This window comes from Biomphalaria glabrata, chromosome 8 (assembly GCF_947242115.1).
Source record: "Biomphalaria glabrata chromosome 8, xgBioGlab47.1, whole genome shotgun sequence".
In the NCBI taxonomy this organism is placed as follows: Eukaryota; Metazoa; Mollusca; class Gastropoda; family Planorbidae; genus Biomphalaria; species Biomphalaria glabrata.
Genome location: NC_074718.1, coordinates 25,118,146 through 25,145,428, shown reverse-complemented (window position 1 = coordinate 25,145,428; position 27,283 = coordinate 25,118,146). Strand labels below are relative to the sequence as shown.

At 30.9% G+C, this 27,283-nt stretch overlaps 3 protein-coding genes across 7 annotated transcripts; 2 read left to right on the top strand and 1 right to left on the bottom strand.

Moving 5' to 3' along the window:
• Nucleotides 1-19: 19 nt before the first annotated feature.
• On the top strand, nucleotides 20-21,394 carry LOC106051560 (histidine--tRNA ligase, cytoplasmic-like). Of its 3 annotated transcripts, XM_013206754.2 has the most exons (15): nucleotides 35-180; nucleotides 2,849-3,090; nucleotides 4,611-4,697; nucleotides 4,942-5,061; nucleotides 5,360-5,455; nucleotides 5,592-5,717; nucleotides 6,544-6,651; nucleotides 6,744-6,842; nucleotides 7,800-7,893; nucleotides 8,855-8,982; nucleotides 9,104-9,176; nucleotides 14,280-14,461; nucleotides 15,982-16,098; nucleotides 16,215-16,361; nucleotides 20,688-21,394. In XM_013206754.2, exons 2-15 carry the CDS (start codon nucleotides 2,992-2,994, stop codon nucleotides 20,781-20,783), a joined length of 1,572 nt encoding a protein of 523 aa, XP_013062208.2. In that variant the 5' UTR covers nucleotides 35-180; nucleotides 2,849-2,991; the 3' UTR covers nucleotides 20,784-21,394. The 3 variants fall into 3 exon arrangements, with proteins under 3 accessions (XP_055893289.1, XP_013062208.2, XP_013062207.2); XM_056037314.1 differs by lacking the exon at nucleotides 2,849-3,090 and having other exon boundaries at nucleotides 20-180; XM_013206753.2 differs by lacking the exons at nucleotides 35-180; nucleotides 2,849-3,090 and adding an exon at nucleotides 3,710-4,112.
• LOC129927617 (uncharacterized) lies at nucleotides 9,432-13,742 on the top strand. Its single transcript, XM_056037313.1, has 2 exons — nucleotides 9,432-10,474; nucleotides 10,760-13,742. Exons 1-2 carry the CDS (start codon nucleotides 9,904-9,906, stop codon nucleotides 12,025-12,027), a joined length of 1,839 nt encoding a protein of 612 aa, XP_055893288.1. The 5' UTR covers nucleotides 9,432-9,903; the 3' UTR covers nucleotides 12,028-13,742.
• Nucleotides 20,898-26,398, bottom strand: LOC106051561 (uncharacterized). Of its 3 annotated transcripts, none has more exons than XM_056037316.1 (5): nucleotides 25,972-26,195; nucleotides 24,614-25,106; nucleotides 22,966-23,093; nucleotides 22,588-22,763; nucleotides 20,898-21,968 (listed from the first exon to the last, which is right to left on the bottom strand). In XM_056037316.1, exons 2-5 carry the CDS (start codon nucleotides 25,104-25,106, stop codon nucleotides 21,923-21,925), a joined length of 843 nt encoding a protein of 280 aa, XP_055893291.1. In that variant the 5' UTR covers nucleotides 25,972-26,195; the 3' UTR covers nucleotides 20,898-21,922. The 3 variants fall into 3 exon arrangements, with proteins under 3 accessions (XP_055893291.1, XP_055893290.1, XP_055893292.1); XM_056037315.1 differs by having other exon boundaries at nucleotides 22,966-23,096; nucleotides 25,972-26,194; XM_056037317.1 differs by lacking the exons at nucleotides 24,614-25,106; nucleotides 25,972-26,195 and adding an exon at nucleotides 26,219-26,398 and having other exon boundaries at nucleotides 22,966-23,096.
• Nucleotides 26,399-27,283: the final 885 nt, after the last annotated feature.

The window sequence follows — 27,283 nt, the reverse complement described above, 5'->3', positions numbered from 1 at the left end:
AAATTTGACTTTTAACATAGCCTGCTGTAAGCCTGTATCTTGCAACTCTGTATTATTCAAGCTTGATCTTTTTTTTTTCCCACAATGGCGGATACAGATAAGAAAAAACTTGAAGAACAGATAAAACTCCAAGGCGAAATCGTGAGAAAACTGAAAGCTGAGAATGCAGATAAAGAACTGGTGAGACTAGAAACATATTTGGCGTTTTTTCCTTAAAATATCGGCTACATTTAAATTTAATCTGTACTTATTTACATTACGAAATGATCTCATAAGTCTTTACTTTGAGTCTTTCACTTTCATAAGACTGGATAAGTCAAGAGATCTACACTACCCGAATACAGTCACAGTGAGTCCAGTCACAGTCCAGTGACAGTAACTAAGTAACTGACACGGCGCCGGTTTTGTTATGGTCACGATGACAACAGTTGAACAGAAAGAAAAGTCAATGAAGTGAGCACACACTGAACAATCATATGATGATAATATGTGTCTGTCAGTGATGAGTGAGTGGAGTCACTATGTCACTGACACTGACTTTGTCAAGACTGGAGTAGAAAAGATAAATCTAGATCATTGATTGATCATGATACTTGATAGATGATTCCATGATTTAGGGAGGTGAAAAAAAAATTATCTATGAAAAAAACAATATTTTGTTAATACATCATTAAAATACTTTAAAAGAACTTTACAATGGTGTATAAATTATGACTATATGTTTAACAGTTGAAAGTTATGATTTTTTTGGTGGCGTTTAGAGCTAACATTGGTTGACATGGAACAAGTAAGACAAAAGCATCTTGCTGGCTAAGCCAGAAGAGACACACACCCAGGTCAAAAGTTTAAAAAGTTGGAATTGAGTTTCATAGATGATAGATCTACTTATTTTAGTAGAGATCTAGTATTAGTAAATATCTAGCTCACAAATCTGATTTCATTTATATTTATGAACTTCACTTGTTCATAATGTAAATATTGATGAAATAAACAAATTATCGGGTCTAGAGCAACAAGAAATGTCAGAGAGGTGTGGACAAAAATGGTGGTGTTGCGATGACAGAAAATAACAAAATATTTAAAAATTACAATTAAAATTGCCTGAAACAATTTTTTTTTCAAATGCGTTTTTAAACAAATTGCAAGGTAAAAAATCTTTTAAAAGTATCTAGATCTATAGCTAATAATATTTGCTACAAGATTATAATTTCACTTGTTGGTGAAACGTAATATTATCTTCTAAAAAAAAAAAATTAAAAACTGAAATGTCCATGGAGGTCAGTGTTATTTTGTTTTTTTTAAGTTTGTATGATGTTGATGATGGATCGATCTGAAAATTGGTGGGAATATAGCCAGACACATGCACTATTAGCTGGGGAAAAATCAACAGGGTACAACTTACCTGTAATGAGTATCAGCAAAAATAAAAATGTATATTATATATATATATATATATATATATATACTTTCAATGCAAAATATTTAAATAAATATTTATTTTTTTTTTCAAAAAATTGTCAAAGACAAAAATGTTCTCCATAATCAAAAGTAATTGAATTCACTCTTTTTAGCAATGATATCTTTACATATACTCAGCATAATCGATTTCAAACAAAGACCCATGTAGCAGTAAGGAAAACTGTCTAAAGATTTCACATCATTTTTTGGACACAGGAACTTCCGGAATTTCACCTCGCTACATGATTAGATAACTGGTAATTGGTATGCACACTGACTGACTCAGTGGTCATTCACTATGTGAAGTATAAGTATACAGGGTATGGTCCTGGGTCCAAACTTTACCTGCCACCATCTGGTGTCCATCCCCTGCTATCCTGCAGTATGTCTGCGCTAGCATGTAACAAGTTTCACCTCAGACACTGAAGGAACACATAGACTGAAAAACTTCAACTACATTGTGTCAAAACAGTACCTAGAATCTAGATCTACCTGTCCGAAAGTTAGCTATCTATTCAAAAAAGTAGATTATATCACCCATAATTGGCAGAAGAGATGTTTGTCTAAATACTTACAGTAGTATATAAATTTATAGTAATTATAGATTTTTGTTTTCATGGCATTGAGTTCTATGATTCTATGTGTAGGTTGGGGATTTAAAGCTTATTGAAATAATCCCTGCATTTAAAAAAAAAATTATGTCATCTTTGTTGCTTTAAATTAAAATTATTATTTTTTTTATCGTAGAAAGATCTAAATTAAATTTACTGGACTCTGACAATGTCTGACACAATATATATATATATATATATATATATATATATATATATATATATATATATATATATATATATATATATATATATATATATATATGCTAATAGAGTCTATATACTGTTAAGCCTTAGACCTTCTATATACAAATGTATATGAAAAGGTCTATAGATATAAATTTAATAATATATAGTATTTGGCAGTTTTTATATAAATTAAAACATGGGGTGTTGGTGGCTTTGTGATTAAGCTATTTGGCTTTTGAACGGAAGAGTACTGAGTTCAACTCCTGTTGAAGAAGACAGGGATTTTGAACTGCTTTATTTAGGATGACCCCGAGTCCTCCACTCCAACTATAATGGGTATCCTAACAAGTAAAGATGGTTGTTGTGCAGACCATATGACACCCTCTTTAACTCTGGCTACAGAAATAACAGAAGCTTTATGCATTGTCTTCCCCTTGGAATTAAAGGTCGTTATCATAACAAATTAGAGTATCAAACTAATTTTCTATGTAGTTGTACTTTTGTTAACTGAACTAAAACTAAATGTTGAGACTATGTAATTATTTGTCAAGCAAATTTTTGGGGCTTGTTAATTTTCATTTTTCCACCAGAAAAACTGAAAAAAAAGGAATATTTTTTATCTTCATATATTGATGATCCTGTGTCCACTTTATGCTGATTGGGGCATTTGTGTAATATTATTTGACTCATCCATTCTTCTGAAATTTTCATCACAACATTTGCCTGGGACAATATGATGACTTTCAACCTGTGTTGTTTTCATCGACATTGGCTACAAAAACATGTCGGCTCTGCTATCTACAATTCATTGGCACGGACTCTATGTAATAAGGTAGTTATTTTTCTTAGCCACTTTACTTTTTTTTTTTGAGTACCTTAAGCCAGTATCCACATTTATATATCTAAATAGGTTGTTTTGCTGGTCATTTTTGCTTTGAAATCCCCAGCTAACTATTAAAGACATAGTCAACATCTATTCAGAATTTTTGATGTCCTTTAGAACTTAAATACATGTATGAGACATTAATGGGGGAAAGAAAAAATTTCTTAATAGAAATCCCCATATATACAGTAGTCTCATAATCATATTGATTTTACACCTACCTACATTTCTATTATGGTTCTAAGTTCTCTTTACTTACTTTTAGTGTATAAATTATTTATTTATGTGATACATAAAATAAATTCTCTCATTTTAGTAATTTTCTTGGTTTTGGTTCCAACTCTTTAAAACAGAAACATTTTTTTTTTTGCTTTTGCTGATGCAATTAGAAAAGAATTGACCTACTGTTAACAATTTTTTCTCCCTTGTTTAAAAAACAAAACTTTTTTTTTCCTTGGAATAAAATCACGCAGGTAGAATTAAAAAAATATAGATAAGAAAAATCACTTGTGATCTTGATATTTTGTGTTGTTTGTTTTCTGGACACTCAGAGTTTTAATTAGAACTAGATAAAAAGTCCTGGATAGAGTGTGGACTTGAATTTATGCCATATGTTTATAACATTTCATGCTCATTTGTATAATTTTTTTTTTTTTTTGAGAAAGACAATAATTGAAGTGGCGATGGATTGCTTTAATAATAATTACTATTTTTAAGACTTAGAGCCAATAATGTCTCTGGGGCAGTTAATTAAAACTGATGTTTGTTATGAATAAACTTAAAAGGAGAAAAAAAAAATTCTTGTTAAGAGTGTGTAAATATAGTAGTGTTTATTCATGGATAAGTGTGACCTGTGCCGTGAGAAGAGTGTGCCTCTGAGTGAGGTCGATTTGGACAACATGGAGCAGTGTGACGGGGGAATACACAAAAGCATTAAGATAAACAGTGTCAAAACAAATAAGAAAACAAAGGTAAACACATCTATCACCTGTAAGAGGTGGAGGAATTTCATAAGCAGCTTAGGGTTGTCTACTTTTAGATGACTTCATTAGCTTTAATTTTGCAAAAGGGGTTAAAAATGTCAAAAACATTTTAAAATGGTATAGTTGTCATGATTAGAGAACAAAGGATGCCTATTTTGAAGAACTCTCATGACTTGACATAAATTTCATTTTAATCATTGTTTTCTTTTTGTTTATTATTTTTTCTTTCTTTCTTAACAGCTTTCAAATTTAGGACTTTTTCATAATGATTCTCTTAGTGTTTATGATGTGAGGCATTTTGAGAAGTAAAAAACATGTAAAAAACTAAAACATATTATGATTAGTAAGTTGGTATAGAAATTGTGAGCTACAGATTGAGCATTGTCATGTAAACACTTGAGGTGATTAAGTTGAAAAGGAGAATAGAACAAAATTGTGTCACACCCACACACACAATATCAGATATTTATTTGTGTTTATTCTTAGATTACTGCTGAAGTTAACAAGCTAGTTGACCTAAAAAAGCAACTAAATGAAGATGGACCCAAGAAATTTGTACTCAAAACCCCAAAGGTAAGATATATTAATATATTAAGATGTATTAACTTACAAATACCAGGTACAACAGAGATTAAATTTTGCTGATAAAATGTTTTATTATTATACCCAGCTAACAGTAGCTTGATGTCGCTGATACATTCATGACTAAGAATACAAATCAAAGTCACTTAAATTACCTTATATATATATATAATCTTTTAAAAATTGTATTACATAAGATAAAATTCATGTTATTTTAACTTATTGGATGGCCTAGGGTACAAGAGATTTTTCACCAGAGCAAATGGCAATACGAGAAGGTGTCTTCAACAACATCATAGCATGTTTTAAACGTCATGGTGCTGAAACTATAGACACACCAGTCTTTGAGCTCAAGGTAATTGTAGTTTTTTTTTTATATTATTTTGATTTTCAAATAGATCATTAAAAGACAAAAATGAAACTGTAATGACAATTTTAAAAAATGTGTTACACATCAAGATGTTATTGATTTATTTATTGACTCTTTTAGAGTTTTTTAATACAGCAATTTTTCTCTTTGTCTAATCCTTTCTAAGACACAAGATTTCTACATATAATGATTGTATATATATATATCAACTAGGGCCTTTAAGTTGGTCTGCTCTTGAATATTTTGCTTTTTTTTTTAATTACAATTTTTTTTATTTTGTCAGGAAACGTTAACTGGTAAATATGGTGAAGACTCTAAGCTTATTTATGATCTAGCAGACCAAGGTGGAGAGCTTTTGTCACTACGTTATGATCTGACTGTAAGATTCTCTATATTTATAGGAAAATTATTTTTTTTTAAAGTTGCCATAAAAGATTTGAGAGATATTGTAACATAGTGTTTGATGTTATCTGTTATATTTTAATGTTTCTAACATAGTCTAACTGTGACTTTAGGTACCATTTGCTCGATACCTTGCTATGAACAAAGTTACCAATATTAAACGTTACCATATAGCTAAAGTGTATCGTAGAGATAATCCAGCAATGAACCGGGGAAGATTCAGGGAATTTTACCAGTGTGTAAGTATACAATTACTAGTGTGTATGTAGTTTTACAAATGTGCTTTATTTACCTAATATGTATGTATTTGTATATCAAAAAGTCCAAAACCCTTAGGGCCTCACCTTTTACTAATTCTCCCTTTAAGGGGATTGAGAGGAGATGAAAGAATACAATAGTTATCCCTTTCTTCCTTACCTTTGCCTTGGAAGAACTAATTTTTTAAAATAATTTAAATGTTTATTCACTTTAATATGTTATTTACTTCCAAAGCTAATTGCTATCCTTTTTTGAAAACGCTAAATAGCTAAAACTGCAGCCTTACATAATCTCTCATATAAATTTCTAGGGCTTTTAATAAAACAAAACCTTTTTTTTTAATATAAAATAAGACAATGTGATCTGGTGGATCTTCTGTGGTTCATGTCCTGCTGTAAAGGTGGCTGTCTGGTTGTGTCTGAACTGTGATTTGGTGGCCTTGATGGTCCCAGGTTAAAGCCTGCCTACTGTCATCCTGCTGGAGGTTTAGGCAAGGATTAATTATCTTCAAATCGAAAAAACATTCAAAACATGTTAAACATTTTAAAAACAAAACATTTTTAACAAGACTTCTTGAATTTATTTAGGATTGCAGGCATACATTATTTGGTCTTCAATGAGGAAAATAAAGGCAGTCATTGGGCAGTCCATACAAAATCCTCTTTAACCATGGTAGAAAAACCTCTTAAATCTTAGTCTGCAAAAAGATAACACACCCCAACTTTACCTTAAAGCCTTAATGATGTAGAAAAAAAACAACTTTACATAATCTTACCAAATAACAAATATCTGGAATTTTTTTTTCAGGATTTTGATATTGCAGGTCAGTATGATCCAATGTTGCCTGATGCAGAATGTATTAAGATAGTTGTAGAGATCTTGTCTAGTTTGGATGTTGGAGAGTTTGTTGTTAAGGTAAGTAGGTTGAGACTTTGAAAGGTACTGAGCAGAGCTGAGAGCTTTTAGTATCTAAAATGCTTGAGTTATTATTTTTCTATTGATTCCAGGTAAATCACAGAAAACTCTTAGATGGCATGTTTGCTGCTTGTGGTGTTCCTGATGACAAATTTAGACCCATCTGTTCTTCTGTGGACAAATTAGATAAGGTATGCTTCTAGAATTCTTGTTATGCCATAATGGTATGAGAATTACTTTTCTCAGTATAGAAAAATGTTTTTTAACACATTAGCTTCTATTGCACTAGAATGTGATGTTTATAGTTAACCCCCATAGTGGTAAAATACTATAGGAATTAACCAGTGAATTTTTAAACTTTGTATTAGAAAGCTCTTCGGGCCACATTCAGAATGAGAAAATACCCTTAGGGAACGTTTAGGAATATCTGGTAATGCCTTTTTAACCACCTTCCCTTCCATCAGCATCTAGAAAGTTTGACGATGTATTCAGTTTTTTCCCCAATACTGTACATATGCATCGAGCGATCATGGTGGTAAAAAAAAACAGCTGAATAATTTTAATATTTTTTGAAAATTTGTGATATAGCCCTTTTGTGAAAGTCGGACCTGTGAAAGTTAAGGTAACAGTGTACCTGTTATTTCATTTTAAAATATTTTTCTTTTGTTATGTCACAGATCTTCAGACCCAGACCTCCTCCCCTTGTAACAAATATGTAACCCCCCCCCTTTCCCCCCAAGTCGTTGCAAATATCTGAAGGTTCCCTTGATCATTTTTTTTTAGTAAAAACCAAATATGAATTCTTCATTTTTTTTAATCTTTTTATTTTAAATAAAAAATTGTTTAAATAAATGTGAAAATACTGCAGTGCACAAGGCTGCTCCTAGATATAGTGTTGTTTTTTTAATGCTTTTTCTTTTCTAATAGTATGACATTTTTTCATACAAATTTCACTATGAAGGATGAAAGAAATTACTTTTAAACATGACAAAATAAAAAATAGTTATATATTTATATATTTTTATTAATATTCAATATAAATCAAATGCATTTAATGGCAGGCTTAAAAAAAAGCAATAATACTTACAAAAAATCTGGATTTTTTTTTAAACAGAATTTTTAATATTCTAATTGGTTTCTTCTTGCAGACATTCTGGGATGACGTCAGATCAGAAATGGTTGATGAAAAGGGGCTGGACCCCAAATCTGCTGATATGATTGGAGAATATGTCAGATATAAAGGTTTCTTGTTTAATTTGTATAGCAATATAATGTCAGCTGTTTTATTTTGTACAAATCTGTAATTTTTATTGCATGTAAAGACCAAGCATTTCATGTGTTAGATAGATCAGGTTCATTAAGATAAAAGCTACAACAAATGCCATAGTTTGAACAAGATTTGAAACTGTTGCCTTGATTAATCAAATGCTAAATCACTTGGCAACCACTGAGTTGTTATTATAGTTTTGATTCCTTAATATTCTTAATTGTGATAATAATCTACATAACAATATGGAAGTTTGCCAAATCAGATATTGAGTTTCAGTGGGGGGTTTTTTTTGGTTTGGGTTGGGGGATTGTGTTTTTAAGTGAACATTTTTAAAAAGTATAGTCTTTAGTAAAATTTTTGCTTAGGTAATAAAAGTTTTCTTTTTCTTTTAGGAAATTTAAGATTAAAAAAAAACCATCATTATTTTATCTATTAAATTATTTTTAAAAAATTCCTTTTGTATAGCGCAACTTTCAAGCTTATAGCATGCCCAGAGTGTTACGATCCAATCTCTTGTGGACAAAGGGGAAGAGGGTATCTGGGGAATGTTTACATGACTCTGCTTAAGTCAGGATTCAAACTCAAGCCTATTGATAGGCAGCCACATAATTTTACCACTCTGCCACACATCCTAAATTCTTTCAATAATGTTTAATAAAATTTAGAGCTACAGTTTGCAAAAATTTATATGTAAAAATTTCATGTATGTTGTACAGTTATGATCAAATAATTTGACTCCTTTTGCATATTATTTTGCTTTTTGCTTTGCTATCTTTTAGATCATTTTGATGACCAACAATACATTTTCTAAATAACTTTAATCTTTTGATTTTATTGTAATTGTTACAGTAGTTACGCTGAGGTGGTCAATTGTAGTTAAACTGAATTTCCATTTGATTGGACCAATAAAAATTATCTTATCTTATATTCTAGGAGGGTTAGAGCTAGTGAAAGAATTACTAAATGATCAAAATCTTAAGTCACAAAAAAATGCATTAGAGGGTCTGGAGGATCTCAAACTTTTATTAACTTACTGTGACTCTATTGGTGTCACAAATAAGGTAAGTCTTTTTCTTTCAGTATCAGCAGAATACTTACTTTACTTTGCTATTTCCTGCATTAAAACAGTTTTAATATTTCACTGACGCAAAAGAAATACTTCAGCAATTGTTTTTAATCTAGGTCATCTTTGATATGAGTCTTGCAAGAGGTCTTGACTATTATACTGGTGTTATATATGAAGCTATTCTAACAGGTAGTAGTAGCTCATCTTCATACTGTTTTCTTTCAGATTAATTGTTTTCTTGAAATAAGACCATAAAATAATAATTTTATGGCAATCACTTATCACTTTTTGATTTGTAAAAAAATTTAGATACATTTTTATTTATCTTTTTTTTTTTAAATTTGGTAATTAATTTTAAGGGGACATACGAGTCGGAAAATGACGAATTTTTAATTTTTTTTTCGATTTTTTTTTCTTTCAGATTTTGAAAATTTAACCTTTTTTTTTATATGAATCATATTATATTTTAGCATAAAAATGTTTGTAAATATGTGTATTTTGACTTTGAACATGTACACCTTTTGGTGATTATTTACAAATTATCGAAATTTATCAATGTTTACACCTTGGATACGATATTACCAATCTAACAAAGCTAGGACCATGATACATCAAAAGAAAGGTCACGATCCGATTTATATGTTTATCTGGGGTTCAAACTAATGGATTTATATGTTTTTTTGTAATTCGTATTTTTCCGAGCTATATAATCTACGGAAACTTCCTTATATGGCACATCGGCAAAACTCGGAAAAAATCGACTAATCAGAATGTGCCGTTTCATCCGGAAAAGGCGTTTCAAAATGGCCGACAGCGTAAACACATTCTTGTAGTGAAAGTCAATGAAAGCCTTGCACAAGACAGTTTCAGTTGTTTGGTAATTGTAAACATCAAAGAAAATATCTTTTACATTAAAATGCCTCGACCAAAGGGACGAAGAATGCTAGAGAAGCTCAATAAAGCCAGAAATGTTATGCTATCTGACAAGCTGCGTGGAAATTCCTCTAGGTCTAGGTCTAGTTTAGATCCAGCATCAGAAGGACAACGTGGTGCATCCAGATCGAAATTAGACCGTCTTTCAATAAATACTGATGTTCCAAGTGATCTAGATCTACAAGAAACAGAGCAATTATGGACTATTGCTAATACTAATCAGCTTACTGATTTGATGTCGGATGCATTATGCCCTAATTGTTTTCAGTCAAGTTTGACTATTAGAGTTATAAAAGATGAAAACATGGGGTTCGCATCAAAGTTGAAGTTATGTTGTAGATCTAGTAGTTGTGGATATACTAAATCAAAGTTTTCATCTCCAAGAATACAAAAAAGTAACTGTTCAAATGTTGCATTTGAAATAAACACCAAGATGGTTTTATACAGCCATGAGATAGGAAAGGGTTTCACTTCGCTGCAGACATTTAGCAGCGTCCTAGGAATTTCTGGAATCAGCCAGAGAGCCTTTAAAGACCATGATAATAAAATCACAGGTATGTAAAATTACACAATAATCTACTATTAGAATTATTTCTTTAAAAATTTTAATCTTTACCATATAAAAATTATAGATCTAGACCTAGTAACTATAGATCTAGAATCTAGTCAATCTTTACAAAGTTCTAACTTTTGATAAAAAATACATGTAGTATGATCACTATGATGTAGCCAATGTAGGCTATCTAGAGATCTAAATCTTTTTTTTTTTTTAAAGTTTATATATATTATATATATATTTATAAATCAATTTAATTAATGTTTTTTGTTTTTTTCTTCAGACTGTGAAGTGGAATCTGGGGAAGACATGCTCTACCGCACAGCCAACGCCATACGTCAAGCTTATGCAGAGACGGATGATGACATTAGGGAAGCCATTGAACGAGGAGAAAACCCTTTGATTGACATTTCAGTCAGTTATGATGGGACCTGGCAAAAGCGAGGCTTTACATCGCTTTATGGTGTAGGTGTCTGCATCGATTTACTAACAGGTCTTGTTGTCGACTTCGATATTAGATCTAAGTACTGCCATGCATGCCACATACAGAAAGCTGAGAGCATGAACGCAACTGACCTCGCAGTTTGGAAAGAACAGCATGATTGCTGTACTAATCACCACAAATCCAGCAAGTCTATGGAACAGGACAGTGCTGTAATTCTGTGGAATCGTTCTGTGGCAAAATATAATTTTAGATATGTGGAGATGCTGAGTGATGGAGATTCTTCTGCTTTTAAAGCTGTGCTTGAGTCTAAGCCATATGCTGATAAAGCTGTTACTAAACTTGACTGTATCAATCATGCCCATAAACGTATGGGGACAGCGCTTCGAAAACTTGCCAAAGAAAGCCATCTTGGTGGCAGAGGAGTTGGCAGGTTAACAGAAAAAAAATGTGACAGTTTGCAAAATTTTTATCGTGGTGCTATAATAGACAATATTCCAGATGTGTCCAAAATGAGGAATGCTGTTTGGGCAGGATTATACCACTCCATGTCTACAGATACTGAACACCATCATCGACAATGTCCATTAGGAGAAAATAGTTGGTGCTGGTACCAACAAGCGATTTCGTTGGGACAAGACCCTGACAGCCACTCTAATCATAAGGCATCAACATTTTTGTCTCTAGAGGTGGCTCACAAGCTAATTCCAATTTATCGAAGAATGTCAGATGAGTCCTTGCTTCAACGAATGGCTCATGGTGGTACTCAAAACAACAACGAAAGCCTTAATGCTATGATTTGGACGAGATGTCCTAAAACAAGTTTCATGGGACTTGGCAGAGTGAAAGGCAGTGTTGCTAGAGCTGTGTCAATATTTAATGCTGGCGCCAATGAATTAATTAACGTGATGAATAAGATGCATATTGATGTTTCTTATGTAACATTAAATAATTTAAAAAAGGTCAATGATAAAAGAATTATTCAGTCTGACACTACTAGCCAAGAGGATTATAGAAAAAGAAGAAAGACTGTTTCTTTAACACGGTTTGAAAAAGTCAGAGAGGAATTGGCCAAAGATGGGAATGTATATGGTGCTGGTGCTCATTAGCAATACTACTGTCAATATTTTTTTGTATTATATAATTTTTTTTGTTTTTATTCATTATTGTTAGAGCATATTGACAGTTTAGTTGCTGTTTTAATTATTTGAAACAAAAATGTAATAACTAATTTGTAGCAAAATTTAAACAACACCATCTGATTATGTTTATGTAAATAATATAGATCAACAAACTTTTTCAAATATATTATGATACCTTAATTCAAGAGAAAATGTTAGCAAGTTTTATCTAAACTGACAATTATATATATGCTATCTAAAGAACTCCCTAGATGAATAGTAGAGATATAACAGAACTACTGAACAGTTATCATGAGTTTCAGATTTTGAGTTAGCGCTTTTTTCTTATTTGACATTGTTATATATATGACATTTTTTCATTTTAATCTTCTGTGAACTTCAAGCAAGCTCTTTTCTTTAGTATTTAATATTTATTGTTGCAAATTGTTTGGGTTTTTAGATTGCACACCGGTACATCCTACATTCTTATCAAGTTTTTTTTTCTTTATGGTTGCTAAATGTTATACCTGGTATATAATATATTATTTTATAATGTAATCTGGATGGAATATACTAAATAGCTATTTTTAAAAGCTGCTATACTAAAGTGTAAATAACATATATTTGCTATTCAGTGATTTTCTGAATAAATTTTTGTAATTGAATTTTTTTTCTTTCTTTTTTTGTATTTTTGTATATATCTCTATCTGCCAAATGCTAAGGCTCTGAAACTACTTTTGGAACTTATTTGATATTTGGCATAATTATTCTGTACATATATATCTACATATGCATGCAAAAACTTTTTGATATTTGCGTAAGTTGGATTTTTGTTTGAAATACTACTCTGTAATACAATTGCGTACAATTTACGTTTTATTATCCCAATTAGTTGCTATACTTATATGAAATTTAGAATATGCTCTTTACTAAATATAGCTATTTTTATTATGTTTTCAGATACTTATTATACTAACCTATAAATTACATGCATGTTATCTAGTATTTTCCTGACAAAATTTTTGTAATTGAAATTTTTTTTTTTTTTTTTTTTCATTTTCTTCTTTTTTTGTTTTTGTATTATACCTCTATCTGCCAAACGCTAAGGCTCTGAAACTACTTGAGCTACATACTTCATATTTGGCATACTTTTTCTGTACATAGATATCTACAAATGCATGCAAAAACTTTTTGATATCTCAATAAGTAGATTTTTTGTTTGAAATATTACTCTGTAATAGAATTGTGTACAATTTGCGTTTTATTTTACCAATTGGTTGCTATATTTATATGAAATTTAGAATATGCCCTTTACTAAATATTGATATTTTTTTAATGTTTTCAGATAGTTATTATACCAACCTATAAATTACATACCTGTTATCTGGTATTTTCCTGACAAAATTTTTGTAATTGAAATTTTATTTTGTTTTTTGGCATTTTCTCCTTTTTTTGTTTTTGTATTATATCTCTATCTGCCAAACGCTAAGGCTCTGAAACTACTTGAGCTACATACTTCATACTTGGCATACTTATTCTGTACATAGATATCTACAAACGCATGCAGAAACTTTTTGATATTTGAAGTAGTTTTTTTGTTTTAGCGTTTCAAAGTTTAGAATTATGAAATATTTATGTATTTTTCATGGTTGCAACACTAAAAAAATCATTAAAAAAAGACAATAAAAGATAACAATATTTCCCTTCATGCGTTTTTAATACTTGTCATGTATGATATTTGTGTGTAAAAATTATTAATTTATCTTAAGTATTTTTTGAGTTATAAGCTTTTAATTATAGTTTGTTTGGCGGCCATCTTGGATTGTTTCCATGACAACCAGTAAAGTTATAAAGTCAAAAACTATATTTTTTCAATTGTTTAATTAAGTACTATTAAGATAATATAAAATATTTAGTCTAAATGGAGAACTTTTTTTTTTCCTTCTTTCCGACTCGTATGTCCCCTTAAGGGTAATTGACATCTATATTTTTCATAACTTTGTAACTATTTAAAGTATTTAAAATAGTCATTAATATTTTTAATCATAATAATAAAAATCACAATTATTTAAATTGAATCTTTAATATCAAATTAGCCTAAAGAAAAAAAATCTTAAAATACATTAGAAATATATTTAAAATAGAAAGTTATTATTGTATGATATTATTATTTGTCTTAACAATTAGATTAAATTAATATTTGTGTAATAAAATTTTTTGTTTAATTATCTTAATTTCAGGTCACACAGTCCAACTGTCTGATCAAACAGGCGAGGAATCTGTTGGAGTTGGTAGTGTAGCTGGTGGAGGTCGTTACGATGGCCTTGTAGGCATGTTTGATGCCAAAGGAAAGAAAGTTCCTTGTGTGGGTGTTAGTATTGGCATCGAAAGACTTTTCTCTATAATGGAAGCTAAGGCTCAGGTAAGTAAAAAAAAAGAATCTGCATCTTGAATAGTCTATTAGATCAAGAAATTGGTAATATACATTTTTTAATTTAGTTGCCCTTAAACTGTAATCTATATTTATTATGTACATTTTTTTTCTGGGTAGTAGTGTTTCTTGTATTAGTACACTGTGTATATCATGTTCTTTGAGTTCTGTTTGCTTGTTCTGTAAGCCTAGGATGTTGAGTTGTAAAATGTTAAGGTACCTACTATTTGTCCATTTTGTTTCCATTACCTGAATTTTCACAGGCAGTCCTGGAAGAAACTGCAATGTGCAGACCTTTTACGAGGTGATGTCTGAGCACGCTAAAATTTTTGTTTTCCTGACATTCAAGTGTAGGGTTTTTGTTTCCTTAGGCATTTTGTATAATTCCCCCCTCCCCCCATTTTAATGGAGTTTTTGGGCATGATTGTTGCTCCTATATTGATGTAAAGGGCCGTCTGAGTTTAGTTGTGACTGGAATATTCATGGGACAAGGTGGAGTTAGCCAATGGTCCATTCTCTGCCGTAGAACTCTCCAAAAGGAATTTAGCTACTGTAACAATGCCACATGTGGACTGTGCCATAGACTTGCTCTGTGCAATCGTCATGTCTTGTATCCACTTTCATATGCACCAGCTTTCACATTCTCCAGCTCCAAAAATCCTCATGATGGGTTTTTCATTATATATTAGAGCAGTAGAAGGACATAGACCTTTGTCTGGGATAGTGCAATCCACTCCGCTGTCAATAAGCAACAATAAAGGTAGAGTCCACTATGATTCACCTTCAAAGAAATGCAAGTTGATTAAGCAGTGGGGTTATTTTTACCCATGATCATTTCTCAGACCGTTATGCCCTTATGAGCGTATATCACCACAAAGTGGAGGTTTTGCGTCAAGAGTTCTTCTCCTAGATGGGTTGCATTTTTAGGGCTGACATGCCCCATCAAAGCAAAAAGCAAACTGGTTTGCAGCACCATAGGTTATGTATTTACAAAGACAAAGAAACAATGGTTAACAACTACTGAATTGTTTATTTTGGGCCGTCAAAGAAAAGCTGCAATTCTGGCGTGAAAAAAAATTTGATATTCTGTCAAAACATGTTTCACAGATGTGTGTACATGTGTATTTGTAAGATGAGGCTGTTGAACACTGTAGGTATGATAGACACATAAGCTATGACTTATTGGTCTTGTCTTTGACAGGGTTAGGGTAGAGCTTTGGAAATTTAGTCAATATCAAAAGCTAGTTTTACAGTTTGTTGTGAAGGAATTAGCATTCAAATATTATACATTCAAATAAACTATGTAATACTATAAATAGCATTACCAAACTTATATTACAAAAGCCATTGGGATATATGATATTGTGCAATTTGTTTGCTTTTTTATGCAATGTTCTATTTAACAAACAATCAGTATTTATTATTTAATTTGAGGATTAAAAGAAATGATTTTCCTGAATTGTTCTGTAGATTTTTTAGATGATTGATACATAATAACTTGATTATAATAGGCAGCTCAGACAAAGATTCGTACAACAGAGACTGAGGTTTATGTGATAGCAGCTCAAAAGAACATGGTAGAAGAGAGATTGAAGTTGACTAACGCATTATGGGATGCTGACATTAAGGTAATAGTCAGGCCTGTTTAAGACATTTATGTAGAGAACATTAAAAAATATGAAGATACATTTTTCTTTTTAAAAAAAAAGTATTAATGTCCAGTTGTTCATTTTTTTACCACCAGACTGAACAGTCTTACAAAAAAAATACAAAAATGTTGAGTGAATTCCAGTTTTGTGAACAACGAGGAATACCATTAGCAGTCATCATTGGTCAGTCAGAAATAGAATCTGGAGTTGTGAAATTGAAGGTTATTGGCTCAAGAGAAGAGGTTTGTACAGATTTAGAATATTTTTCAGTATTTTCACTAGGTGGTTGTTTATTTTTAAATTATTATTAGAGAAATAAAACAGCTTTATATCATAGCTAGCTAACACTCATTTAACGTTATCATTTTTCTTAATCCACACATTTAACTTAATCATTTTTCTTAACCTTCAATTGCGCTATGTTTCAAATTCCTATAAAGCAAAAAATAAAATCAAATTAATTTTTTAGTTCTAACCCTTTTTTAATAAAATTGTTGATTTCTGTAACTTTAAAGTGAATTAAATTATTAGACAACTTCCGTTTCCCGTTTTTTGATTGAAGACAACATCAGAAGTGTACTAAATTGAGCTTGTCTGGATTTTCTTTAGCGGTAAGATATTTTACATTATCATTAAATATTATCACCTAAAACAAAAAAATTTTGTTCACAATGTAATGATATTAAATTAATATTTAACCTAAAAATTAACATTAACGTTAGAATTTCTATTATTATTTCTAAGGCATTTAAAAAGGTGTAAATTTGGCACACAAAGAGTAAAATTGTTCAATATACTAGCTGCAATGTTTGATCTAGACATTTAGCTATTTACTTAGATCTAGATTTACATTCAGTTAATCTGCACTAGACCTTAAACAAAATCATACATTTTCACTATGATGATGTAGTCTATAGATGTAGATCTTTCTGATCATTTGTCATTTAGGTTATATTCTTCTTTTTTATGACCATGTTTTTGTATAAATAATGAATTAATTTAATTAAAATAAATCTATATCTATATTGAATCAATATTTTAAAAAAATCATTTTCAGATCTCAATATTTTCCAAAGATGGATCCAAAGTGTTTCTGTGGCTGCTAAAATAGGAATGCTGCTGTAAGATTCCTTTTGATTCTGTAGACAGCGAGCTGTCAAGTGATGATGATGTGGTTGATCAAGATGACAAAGCCTACCTCAGTAGCTTATTTGGTAAAAAATTGTATAAATAGTATTTAAATTTTTTTATGATTATTTTTTAAACGAAATTAAACAATATTATGCCTGTTGCTTTAATTTATTTTGTTCTAAATTTTGTTATTAGATGAAGAAGAAACAGTCACTGAAATAGATGAGCCTGCAGCGCCTACTAATGGATCTACAGACAAACATTAAACCTTTAGATCTAGCTACCAGTGAGGCAGAGGAATAGGAATTGTGGAAATTCCTAGCTGTTGACTCTACTGCTACCAAAGCACTAAAATTCACCAGATAGTAGATACTTTATCTGAAGAAAGTTTTGAGCACATCAAAGCTAACTTGCATTTTGAAAATAATGAACAAAACACTGGCACAGATACATTTTTAAAAATAAGTTTTCAAAAAGAAAATTAACAATGTCCTCAAGTGTAAAAGATGAACAAATTATTCCTTTTAAAGAAAAGTCAGCATTGAAAGGATGCAACCCTAAAAAAAATTGGGGCTACAAAATGCTTGCTTGTTGTGGTATCAATTGAATTATCCAAGGCACTGAATTTTATACTTCGAAAATTGAGCCATGCCCAAACCAGCCTGATATTGGAGCTTCTGAGAACATAGTCCTGAGACATATACAAAATGTTCCTTGTCACTTCTGGCACCAGGTCTATTTGACAAATGGTTTAATTCTATTCCACTACAAACTTTATTGTGGCAGCAAGGTATTGCATGACAGGCACTGTCCGTGCAAACAAGACTTAAAGGCTGTACATTGCCATGAAATGAAAATTTAGTGTAGAAAGTTGAGAAGTATCTGATCAAAAAGACTAGCTCCCTAGACCAGGTTAAATAAATGCTGTAAAGTAGACTGATATTAAATCAGTGACACAATCAACTACTTTGTAGTTTTGCAACCATTAGTCAAAGTTCAGAGATGGGATAAAAAGTATTTAGTCATACTGAATTTGTCCATCAATTATTGTGCTTTACAATTCCTTCTTGGGTGGTGTACAAGATTCTCTGAGGTTTATGTGATAGCAATCCTATTTTATCTTAGAAATAGTACCTCAGAATTGTTTTTCACATTTTTTTTTATTTAGCTGTGGTCCAGGCATGGCTGTTATATGTCCAAGATTTTAAATTTTCTGCTCTCCCAGAAAACAGTAAGCTTGCCTTGTTTGCTTTTAAATAAGAGATTGCTTTATGTTTGATAAAATAAATTAAGGAAGAAAAGAATGGGAAAAAAGAGACTGGTTATCATTTGATGTTGAAAACCAATAGCTAGCCACAAAAAAAAGTTGTCACAGTTATTCCTCCCTGACCCTTACAAACAGTATTGGCCACAATCCCATTCTGCCCGATAGCCAAGTCCTTTGTAAAATGGCTCACTGCAGTGGGTTTTCCACTATCAAATGCATTAAATTCAATGGTTTCTTTATCTTTGACTAAAGTCAAATTGTTTTGTCCTTTCATGAAGCTCGATTTATCAGAATTTCAAAAAGATGTGTGTTTCTGTGAGGTTTCTAAATGCTCTTTTTTTTTTTTCATAAAATTTTAATGCTTTTTTCTTTTAGTACAATTCTTGTAATAAAAATAATAATATAAATATGTGTGTGTGTTTGGGCATGTTTTTAACTGTTTACAGATGGAAAAAAAAACACTACGTATATTAGTATTTAAAAATATAATTTTCATTAATATTTTTTTTACATATTGATATGCTATCATTGTTTTTTGTTACAAAATAAATTTGTTTTTTTTATATACCTTTTCGTATAAAATGGTTTCGTATATATTTTGTGATGTGATGTTTAAAAAGTATGTTGCAATTATAGAACAAATGATAAAATTAGCCACTTATGCTCTAGGTTGCAAATTTGCTACATTGTACATTTTTTCAAGAATAAAAGGTTTTACTCATGTTGTAGACCTTCTATGATAACATTAATCAGCAAAAAGAATTTCTAAAGATGTATTTTAAAATGTTCGCTATAGAGGCTTTAAGCCGACAGTATAGATATTTAAATTTACATCATAGTTTATGTCTTATAGTTCAGTCAGAAAAGGATTTTTAATTTCAGGATCTCTAAGGCCTTTACCTCCACAAACTAAAAATATACATTTTTTTTTTTACTAAAATATGCACATTAAATTAATTTTTTTTTAAAAAAGAAGGAGAATGAGATCAAATGTACTAAAATATTAACACTTTTAGATAAGATTATTAAGTGGATTTTTGTTAAAGCTTTTCCAAAAGTGTAGGCGCCTCCACTTACTTCAATCCAGCCCTGTATGTCATATTTTTAAATTATCAAATAGAATAATTTCATTGTAATAACATGGACAATCTGGAAGAAAACTGGATAAGTTGACCTGGGAGAATCTAGAGAGGCAAGATAGGATAGTTTGGGAGGATGTGGACAGTCAGTTTTAGTTAGCTATGTCTATGTAGAAAATGCAGGACAAGTCAATCCAAATGTAAATAATAATAATAGTGGTAACAAAGAGAACCACATAAGTGTTTTGACATTATTAGATTCTACATGGCATGGGGACATCTTTTTTACCACTTGTGTATAATTGTATAATACACACAATTTTAAAAAGCTGCGTTTTTATGCTATACACAGTAGTTAGTGATGAAACAAGGAAAAAGAAGGTCCAATCATATTATTTCCTACAAATTATTTTTTTTTTTGAAGACAAAAAAAAGCCTAAAATGGCTATAGGCATTTTAAAAATTATTTTCATTACCATTATATAGCAGAATGCAAAGGGTTTGGTTAATAATTAATAGGATCATTGGTTTGCATCTTGAAGGTTTAAAATTTTGTCAAATTAAAATCTTTACCATCTTTTAGAAGTACCGGTACTGCTGAAGAAAATATTTAAAAAAAAAATTATGACATACTCAACTAAAGGAATTTGATGTAATGAGTATATTGACTACAAGAGTCTCAAGCTTGTCTCCACTACCCAGCTTAGTTTCAGGAATAGGTGTCACTACTACAATAGGAACATCTTCCTTTTTTTTTATTTACAACACCACTCACTTCCGTTTCTCTGCTAAGCATGAACTATTTAACTGGCAACGATTTTCAACTGCTAGTTTTTCTCTATATGTGCTAGTCTTTTCAGTATCAGGTCCTTACTTCTTGGCAGAGTGGAGAGACATCTCCCTTTTAGTATCTTTTTAGAATTGTTTCAGATCTGCTCTGAATGTTGTGATGGTGCAAACATGATCATGGTAGTGATGTGTAGCACTATTTTAAGTTTTGTAACTTTTTTTTTTCCATATTTACTCTAAACACAATAAATAATTATGTTCTAATTAGTTATCTTACTCCAAATTATTTTTTTCTCCCCCAGAGAGAAGTCCCACGAGCAAACATGATAGAAGAGATAAAGAATACTTTAGCATCCATTAAAGTAGCTAAAGAACAAAATAACCAGAAAGAAAGTTAGGGCTCAATAATCTCATGCTGCATCCCAGTGGCAGAAAACTTGTACACACAGTGATATCATCATAGAAATGTCAACAGTGAAACATAAACATACATTGACAAAGAAAACTCCAGAAAGTTTTGAACTGTAATTTATTTAGGGGCAATTTATTTATTGACATCTTCATGTTTTGCATGTTGTACAATGTATGAATCTAACAATTTATTTCTGTCATGTAATTTAACAACAATAATCAAACATTGCAGAATGAAACTAGCAATTTAAATGTATAGTCTCTTTGTCATAGTATTAATTAGTTTATTATTTATTGAATACCATGACTGGAGAGGATTGTCATAAGTGGGAGCATTTTTATTTTTTTTTTAGAAATTGTACTTTAAAGGAATAACAGCAAAGATGAAATTCAGCTGACATCATCAAAATGCAGGATTTTTTTTTTATTTTGGTCCTGTCATTTCAGAGTTAATGTAAAGAATTAAGGCATTAAGAGTTATATTAATTTAGCAGTGAAGGTTCTGAAAAACTGAAGCTAAATGTATGAACTTACTTCTTCTTGATTAAACTTATATGTATTGTGAATTGAATAAACTATTAAATTTTGTTGAAATATTTTTCTTTCTTTTTATCTTTTTATTTTTGCTGCCATACATCAGTCTTGTTCTGACTCCCTAATAATTCTGACATGTAAAACCTCAAACATTTCAGCTAACACTTTATTGTCATTAATGGAACACAGAGATAAATATTTTAAGGGCTGCACAACAGAATACATTTAGATCCTGTTATATGGAACTAACAAACTAAAATCTTGGTTCAGAATTAACTCATCTGGTCACATTGAAAATGATGAGTCCTCTTTTATAATTCTAATCTAAAGGTTTAAACTTTATTTAAAGGTTCACTTTACTAGCTCTAAGACTAATGTACACACACACACAAAAAAAACAACCTTTGGAATGGTTCACAGTTTTAACAATGATAATACTTTAATAAAAAAAATAAATATTTTTATAGACATTAAAAAATAGCAAAGCGTTAATTTTTTTTCTTGTCAACAAAACAATTCTATAAAAGCAGTACAATATTATTAGAATGTATAAGACATATTTTTTAAAATTTGATCCAGTGTCTCCATCATTTCATTCTGCATTACATAACCTTGTGTCAATGAATAATACCAGCACCCTAAACAGGAAGACAGCAAGTCAACAAGTTGTTACACAAAATGTCACTATATAAGTATCAAAACATAGCAATCAATTCCTGTTTCTTAAACCACATTGGGACATGATCAGGTTGGTGTTGTTAACCTTCTGGACTGATCAGTGATTGCAATTACTGCATTACAATATGGTTTTGACCTCAACACTAAGGACCCTAAATAAACCGCTGGTCTGATTAACAGGATTCAACAGTGTTGATGTTAAATTACAGAAGTAACACCATTATTATGTACCCAAAATTTATAATAAATTTGTTTTCTGACAGTCTACTGTCAAGAAGAACAGAAATTGTTTACACATGCACCAAGTGTCCCCCCCCCCCCCCCCCCAACTATTTAATATTCCTCCATATAAATATTTTTCATTGCCATACACAGTAACTTTTGCCACAAAAATTTTTTTTTAGTATTTTGTCCTAATCTCTCAATATAAGTACTACAACTATGTTAATTATTTCTCCACATTACAATATAATAGTGCCAGTGACAACTCTTTTGTTACAGAAATGACCCACACTGATAAGCATTGCCCCTTTCAGGTATTTCCCATCTCAATTCACACACATTCAGGCTACACCTCACCTGTCTTCTGGTATCCTTAAATGCTTGGCGAACCAGCTAGCTACTTGCTTAGCCAGATCATGTTTACTAGAGTTGTCTACCTTGTCTGAGTTGTGGAAGAGCTTTAGATTAAGCATGGGAGCAATGGACGCAGCCCTCATCATAGTGACATTGGTCTGGAGTTCTAGTGTGACGTACTATAAATTGGTAGAAAAAAGTATTTATCATATATAGATTCATTTGGTCTGGTGTGACAGTATTATTTGATAGGCAAAATGTATGTATATATATTAAGTGCAAGACGGTGGACACAACCACAAACAGTAGGACATGCCCTCGTTTTGTTGAATGTCTGGTAATCGTAGTCTTAAAAATACTTCTACATCAGTGTATACTTACTTGAACGTCAGTGTAAAACAGCTTGGACACCATAATGGAACAAGATGACAGAAAACTTTCATTTATAGATTTACTATCAACATTTGTGGTGATGAAAGCTGCCACCTGGACTTTAGCCATTTTTATGTCTGCTGAAATGTTAATACAAAATCATTTACTTTGATAGCCTAGCAAAAAAGTTGCTGTCTAAACAATGAGATCTCTAATTGGTCTCTTACAAAAGAACATAACTAAGATTGGAAACAAAAGAAATAGCACTAGGGAAGAAGGAGCATTTGTACAAATTTGTCCTAGCATGCCTTTATCTTTGTGTCTTTCTGAGAATTTTATTAGATTTCGTTTTTGAAGATTATAGTTCAGTGTTTTATGTATAATTGTTACTTTACTTTTGAGTCTTCTCTCCTGTAGGCTTTCTAAACTTAGTGATTTTACTTAAATTGTTACTCTTGTTAATGCAGCTTGGTGTAGTTGTGTTAGGTTGCATTTGTTCCATAGTAAGATTTTTCTTTTGGGTTTTTTATTGGCTGCTACTATTATCTGACAGTGTATTTTAATGATATCATAGTCCGATAGACCAGAGGTAATATCATAATCTACTACTAATCCAGGTCTGTTGGTCAAGAAGAGATCTAATGTGTTGTTTAATCTAGTTGGTTTATTAATGATTTGATCTAAACTTAAGTTGTGTAAAGTTTCTATGAAAAGCTCATTTATGTCCTTAAGGTTTTGGTGTTTATCTATGGTTAATATTTTCCAATTTATATCAGGTAGGTTGAAATAGTGGAACACTTATGTTATATTAGTAGTAGGCCTACATTTGTTTTCCCTTTCAGACCTTGTGATCTAGAGGGCCAATGATGTTAAGGTCATCTGTTTCTTTGGCCAATGATAATGAGCAGGGTGTCATATGGCCAACACAATGCTCAACATTCTTTACTTTTCCCAACTAAAGACAGGTACCCATTAGAGTTAGATGGACTCAGAGGCACCCAGAAAATTCAAAATCTCAGTCTTCACCAAAATTTGAACCAAGGACCCAGGTTCAGAAGCTAATCGCTTAACCACTCAAGCCACATCGCTCCTCTATTTACCATAAAAGAATGGTAATAGTTGGTCAATAGACTCTGCGCATGGAGTACCCGTATGGCATTTGAAACAGAATTTTGTGAGTTATATTTTTTTTATAGTCATCTATTTGATCTAGGTTATTTAGTAAGACATTCTTGTTAACCATCAGCCATAGAAACATATGACATTTAGGCCTACATCATCTGTCCTAAAGATTGCAAGGTCTAGAGGGGAACTTTAAAAAACTTTTTATTTAGCCTAAAAAAAGTTTTTAGGAGAAAAGTGGGGTAATAAACCTTTATATATATATATATAAAGTACCAGCAATAGATTTCTACTGTACTGGCTTCTAATATAAAAAGATTCACTACACATCAAAGAACATTTTCCCTAAATATCTAGTAAGGTATTACTTTTTTAATTATTTCAACATGCGAAATTGAGGGGGTAATATGGAATACTTGACCATTTTCAGTTTAACTATAACAAATACGATTTTATAAAACAAAAATTTTTAAAGTTCAGAAATGATTTTAATAGAACAATCTTTTAAAAAATATAAATCACATTGAATGCACACCTGATTCTGCCGCAGCGCATTTAGTGTGCCACCATTTATTGCATGATACACACTGCATACATTGTTCTTCTTGCAAAGAAAGTTGTGGGTGCCTAGTTAGAAATGATGCTAGCCAGTCTTTGCCTGCCATTTCATTGTCAATATTGAAATTTGTCTTAATATTGTTTTTTTTAGCTAGCTGATAAGCCATTCTTCGCACATCAGTGCAAGTTACACCAAACAGTCTTGACTCCATTTCAGTTATATAACTGACTAATTCCGCTTCAATATGAGGTGACAATATTGGCTTTCTCCCTAAGGGAACATTCACCACTTCACTGAGTGGTGCATCAATGCATTTTACCTTACGCTCTAAAGTTGCCCTAGGAACACCAAAAGTTTTGCTGGCTTTTAAATAGCCCATTTCTTTGTTTCTAACTGCAGTAATTGCTGCAGCCATTGCATCAGTTGTCCACTGCTTTCTCATATTTTTCTGGATGTATATTCGTGGCATCTATTTGAAAAAAATAGTTTAAAAAACATTTAGATCTAATCTAGGTCTATGTTGTTAAGAAATTAATTCATTATTATGATCTGTAGTAAAAATAAGTAATAATCAAGATTCTGGATAGGAAGTCTATTATCTAGATCTATATAACTGTGTAGATCTAAATGTAGATCCAGATCCAGTGTATAAAGATACTATTACTAGACCTAGTAATACAGATCTAGCTATAATAGTCAATTATACTATAGATTATGTTTATAAAAAATAAAAGATCTAGGAATCTATTTTTTATTTTACAAGAGCTTGAAGACAAATTCATCAATAATTATTATTATCAATCTATTATTTGTATTATTAAAAAATGAAGATCTAGAATCTAGATCTATGAGCAATATTAAAATCTAATATATAGATCTAGATAGGGGGTAATAATAGTAACATAAATATGATTAAATATGAGATGCTATCCCATTTTACCCCGGACTAGCTATAGATCCTATGATATAAAATAAATATTACTTTATTAGATCTGCCCCCATGGTAGCAACTTTACTTACCCTGGATGCAGAACATACAAAATTACGTAATGCTAAAATTACCCATATATTAAAATATTATATAATATAGTGTATATACTGATATACTGTCATATTATAATAATATTAATTATTAATATTATAAAAATATATAAAATGTATAATTTATTAAAGATCTAAATTATAAAGCAAAATAGCAAATAATATTTTAATTATAATAATTTAATTATTTTAATATCAAATAATCAATTAATTAATGATTAATTATTTAGATTATAATAATTATTTAATTTATTATAATAATAATAATTTAAATAATAATGAAATATGATTACCTTTAAAATCAAATGGTGTTATATGATTCCTTGAAAAATAGTGGCGTGATGTAAATCTAGATCTATTTTTAAACAGAACAATCGAGTTTCTTGAAAAATTAAATCAAACGTTGCTTGCTTTCCAAAGGTTGAAATTTGGGTAAAATTTGCGGTAGTGGTAGTCCTAGCTCCATGACCATGCCATAGACATTAAAATTAATGTAGCTCTTAATATAAATTTTGGGTAATAGTTCAGATACGCAGATACCTTTGCCGACCACCATGTTGTTTGTTAAGCATATTTATCTCCCTTACCTATATTGAACTTTCTATAACTTTTTTTAAAGAGAGTTTTTGTTCTTATGCTGTCAACTTATGATTTTTTAAGTGTATTTACTGAAATGAAGGTCTAAATAAAATGTTATTAATAAATTGATGAACTTGTTGTTTCTTCTTTTTTTCTACTTATGAAATTATTAATTAAAAAATATATGTTAACAATTAGATCTATAATTAATATAAAACAAATATGCATGAATTAAATGAAATGAAACACGCATCTAGATATACATGTTATGTTTAATTATTATTATTTTTTGAACAAAATTATGCATTATGACTTAGTGATCTTTTGAGAGCAATGACAATAAATGATATAGATCTAGTACGGGAAACTTATTACTATAAGAAATAATACTTTTATGTTTATCTGTTGATGATTAAGACTACAGTTAGATCTATACATTTCTAACGAATTTTAAGCGCTCTCTATTTTCGTAAAATCACACCACGAAGAGAAAGAATTTTATGAAGCTGACACATATCAGTGTCCCTTTCTCTTTCGCCGTGAGGTCTTCTGAGTGGAGTCTACTGTCTACCAGAGATTGTTTGGCGTGTGTTTTATGATCAGATAGGACTAATGTCTGTGTTTATAACTCTTACCACTACCTCTGGCTCCACCTCTCTTGGAGGGAGGATAGGTCGAGTGTAACTAGATCACGAACGTCTTTGTTAAACGTTACGTAGCACCTGTTAAACTATCATGTTTCACAATCTGAAATTTACTTTGCATAGAGTGGGGAACAAAAGCCAATGTATAAAGAAACAGATAAGAAGCATATACACTACTATTTAGATAATTTATGCATCTTTACTTTCGGAGTTCATTAAAAAAAAAACCTCCTCACCTATTACACTAAATTTGTTTAAGATGTGTAGTTGTGGGGGGGGGGGGTTAGCGACTCCGCCTACCAACCCTTCTCTTCACATGGATCCACCTCGCCCATGTATTACATTCCGTTACGGAGTCCAAAGCAAGTTTTCTCTCCCGCCG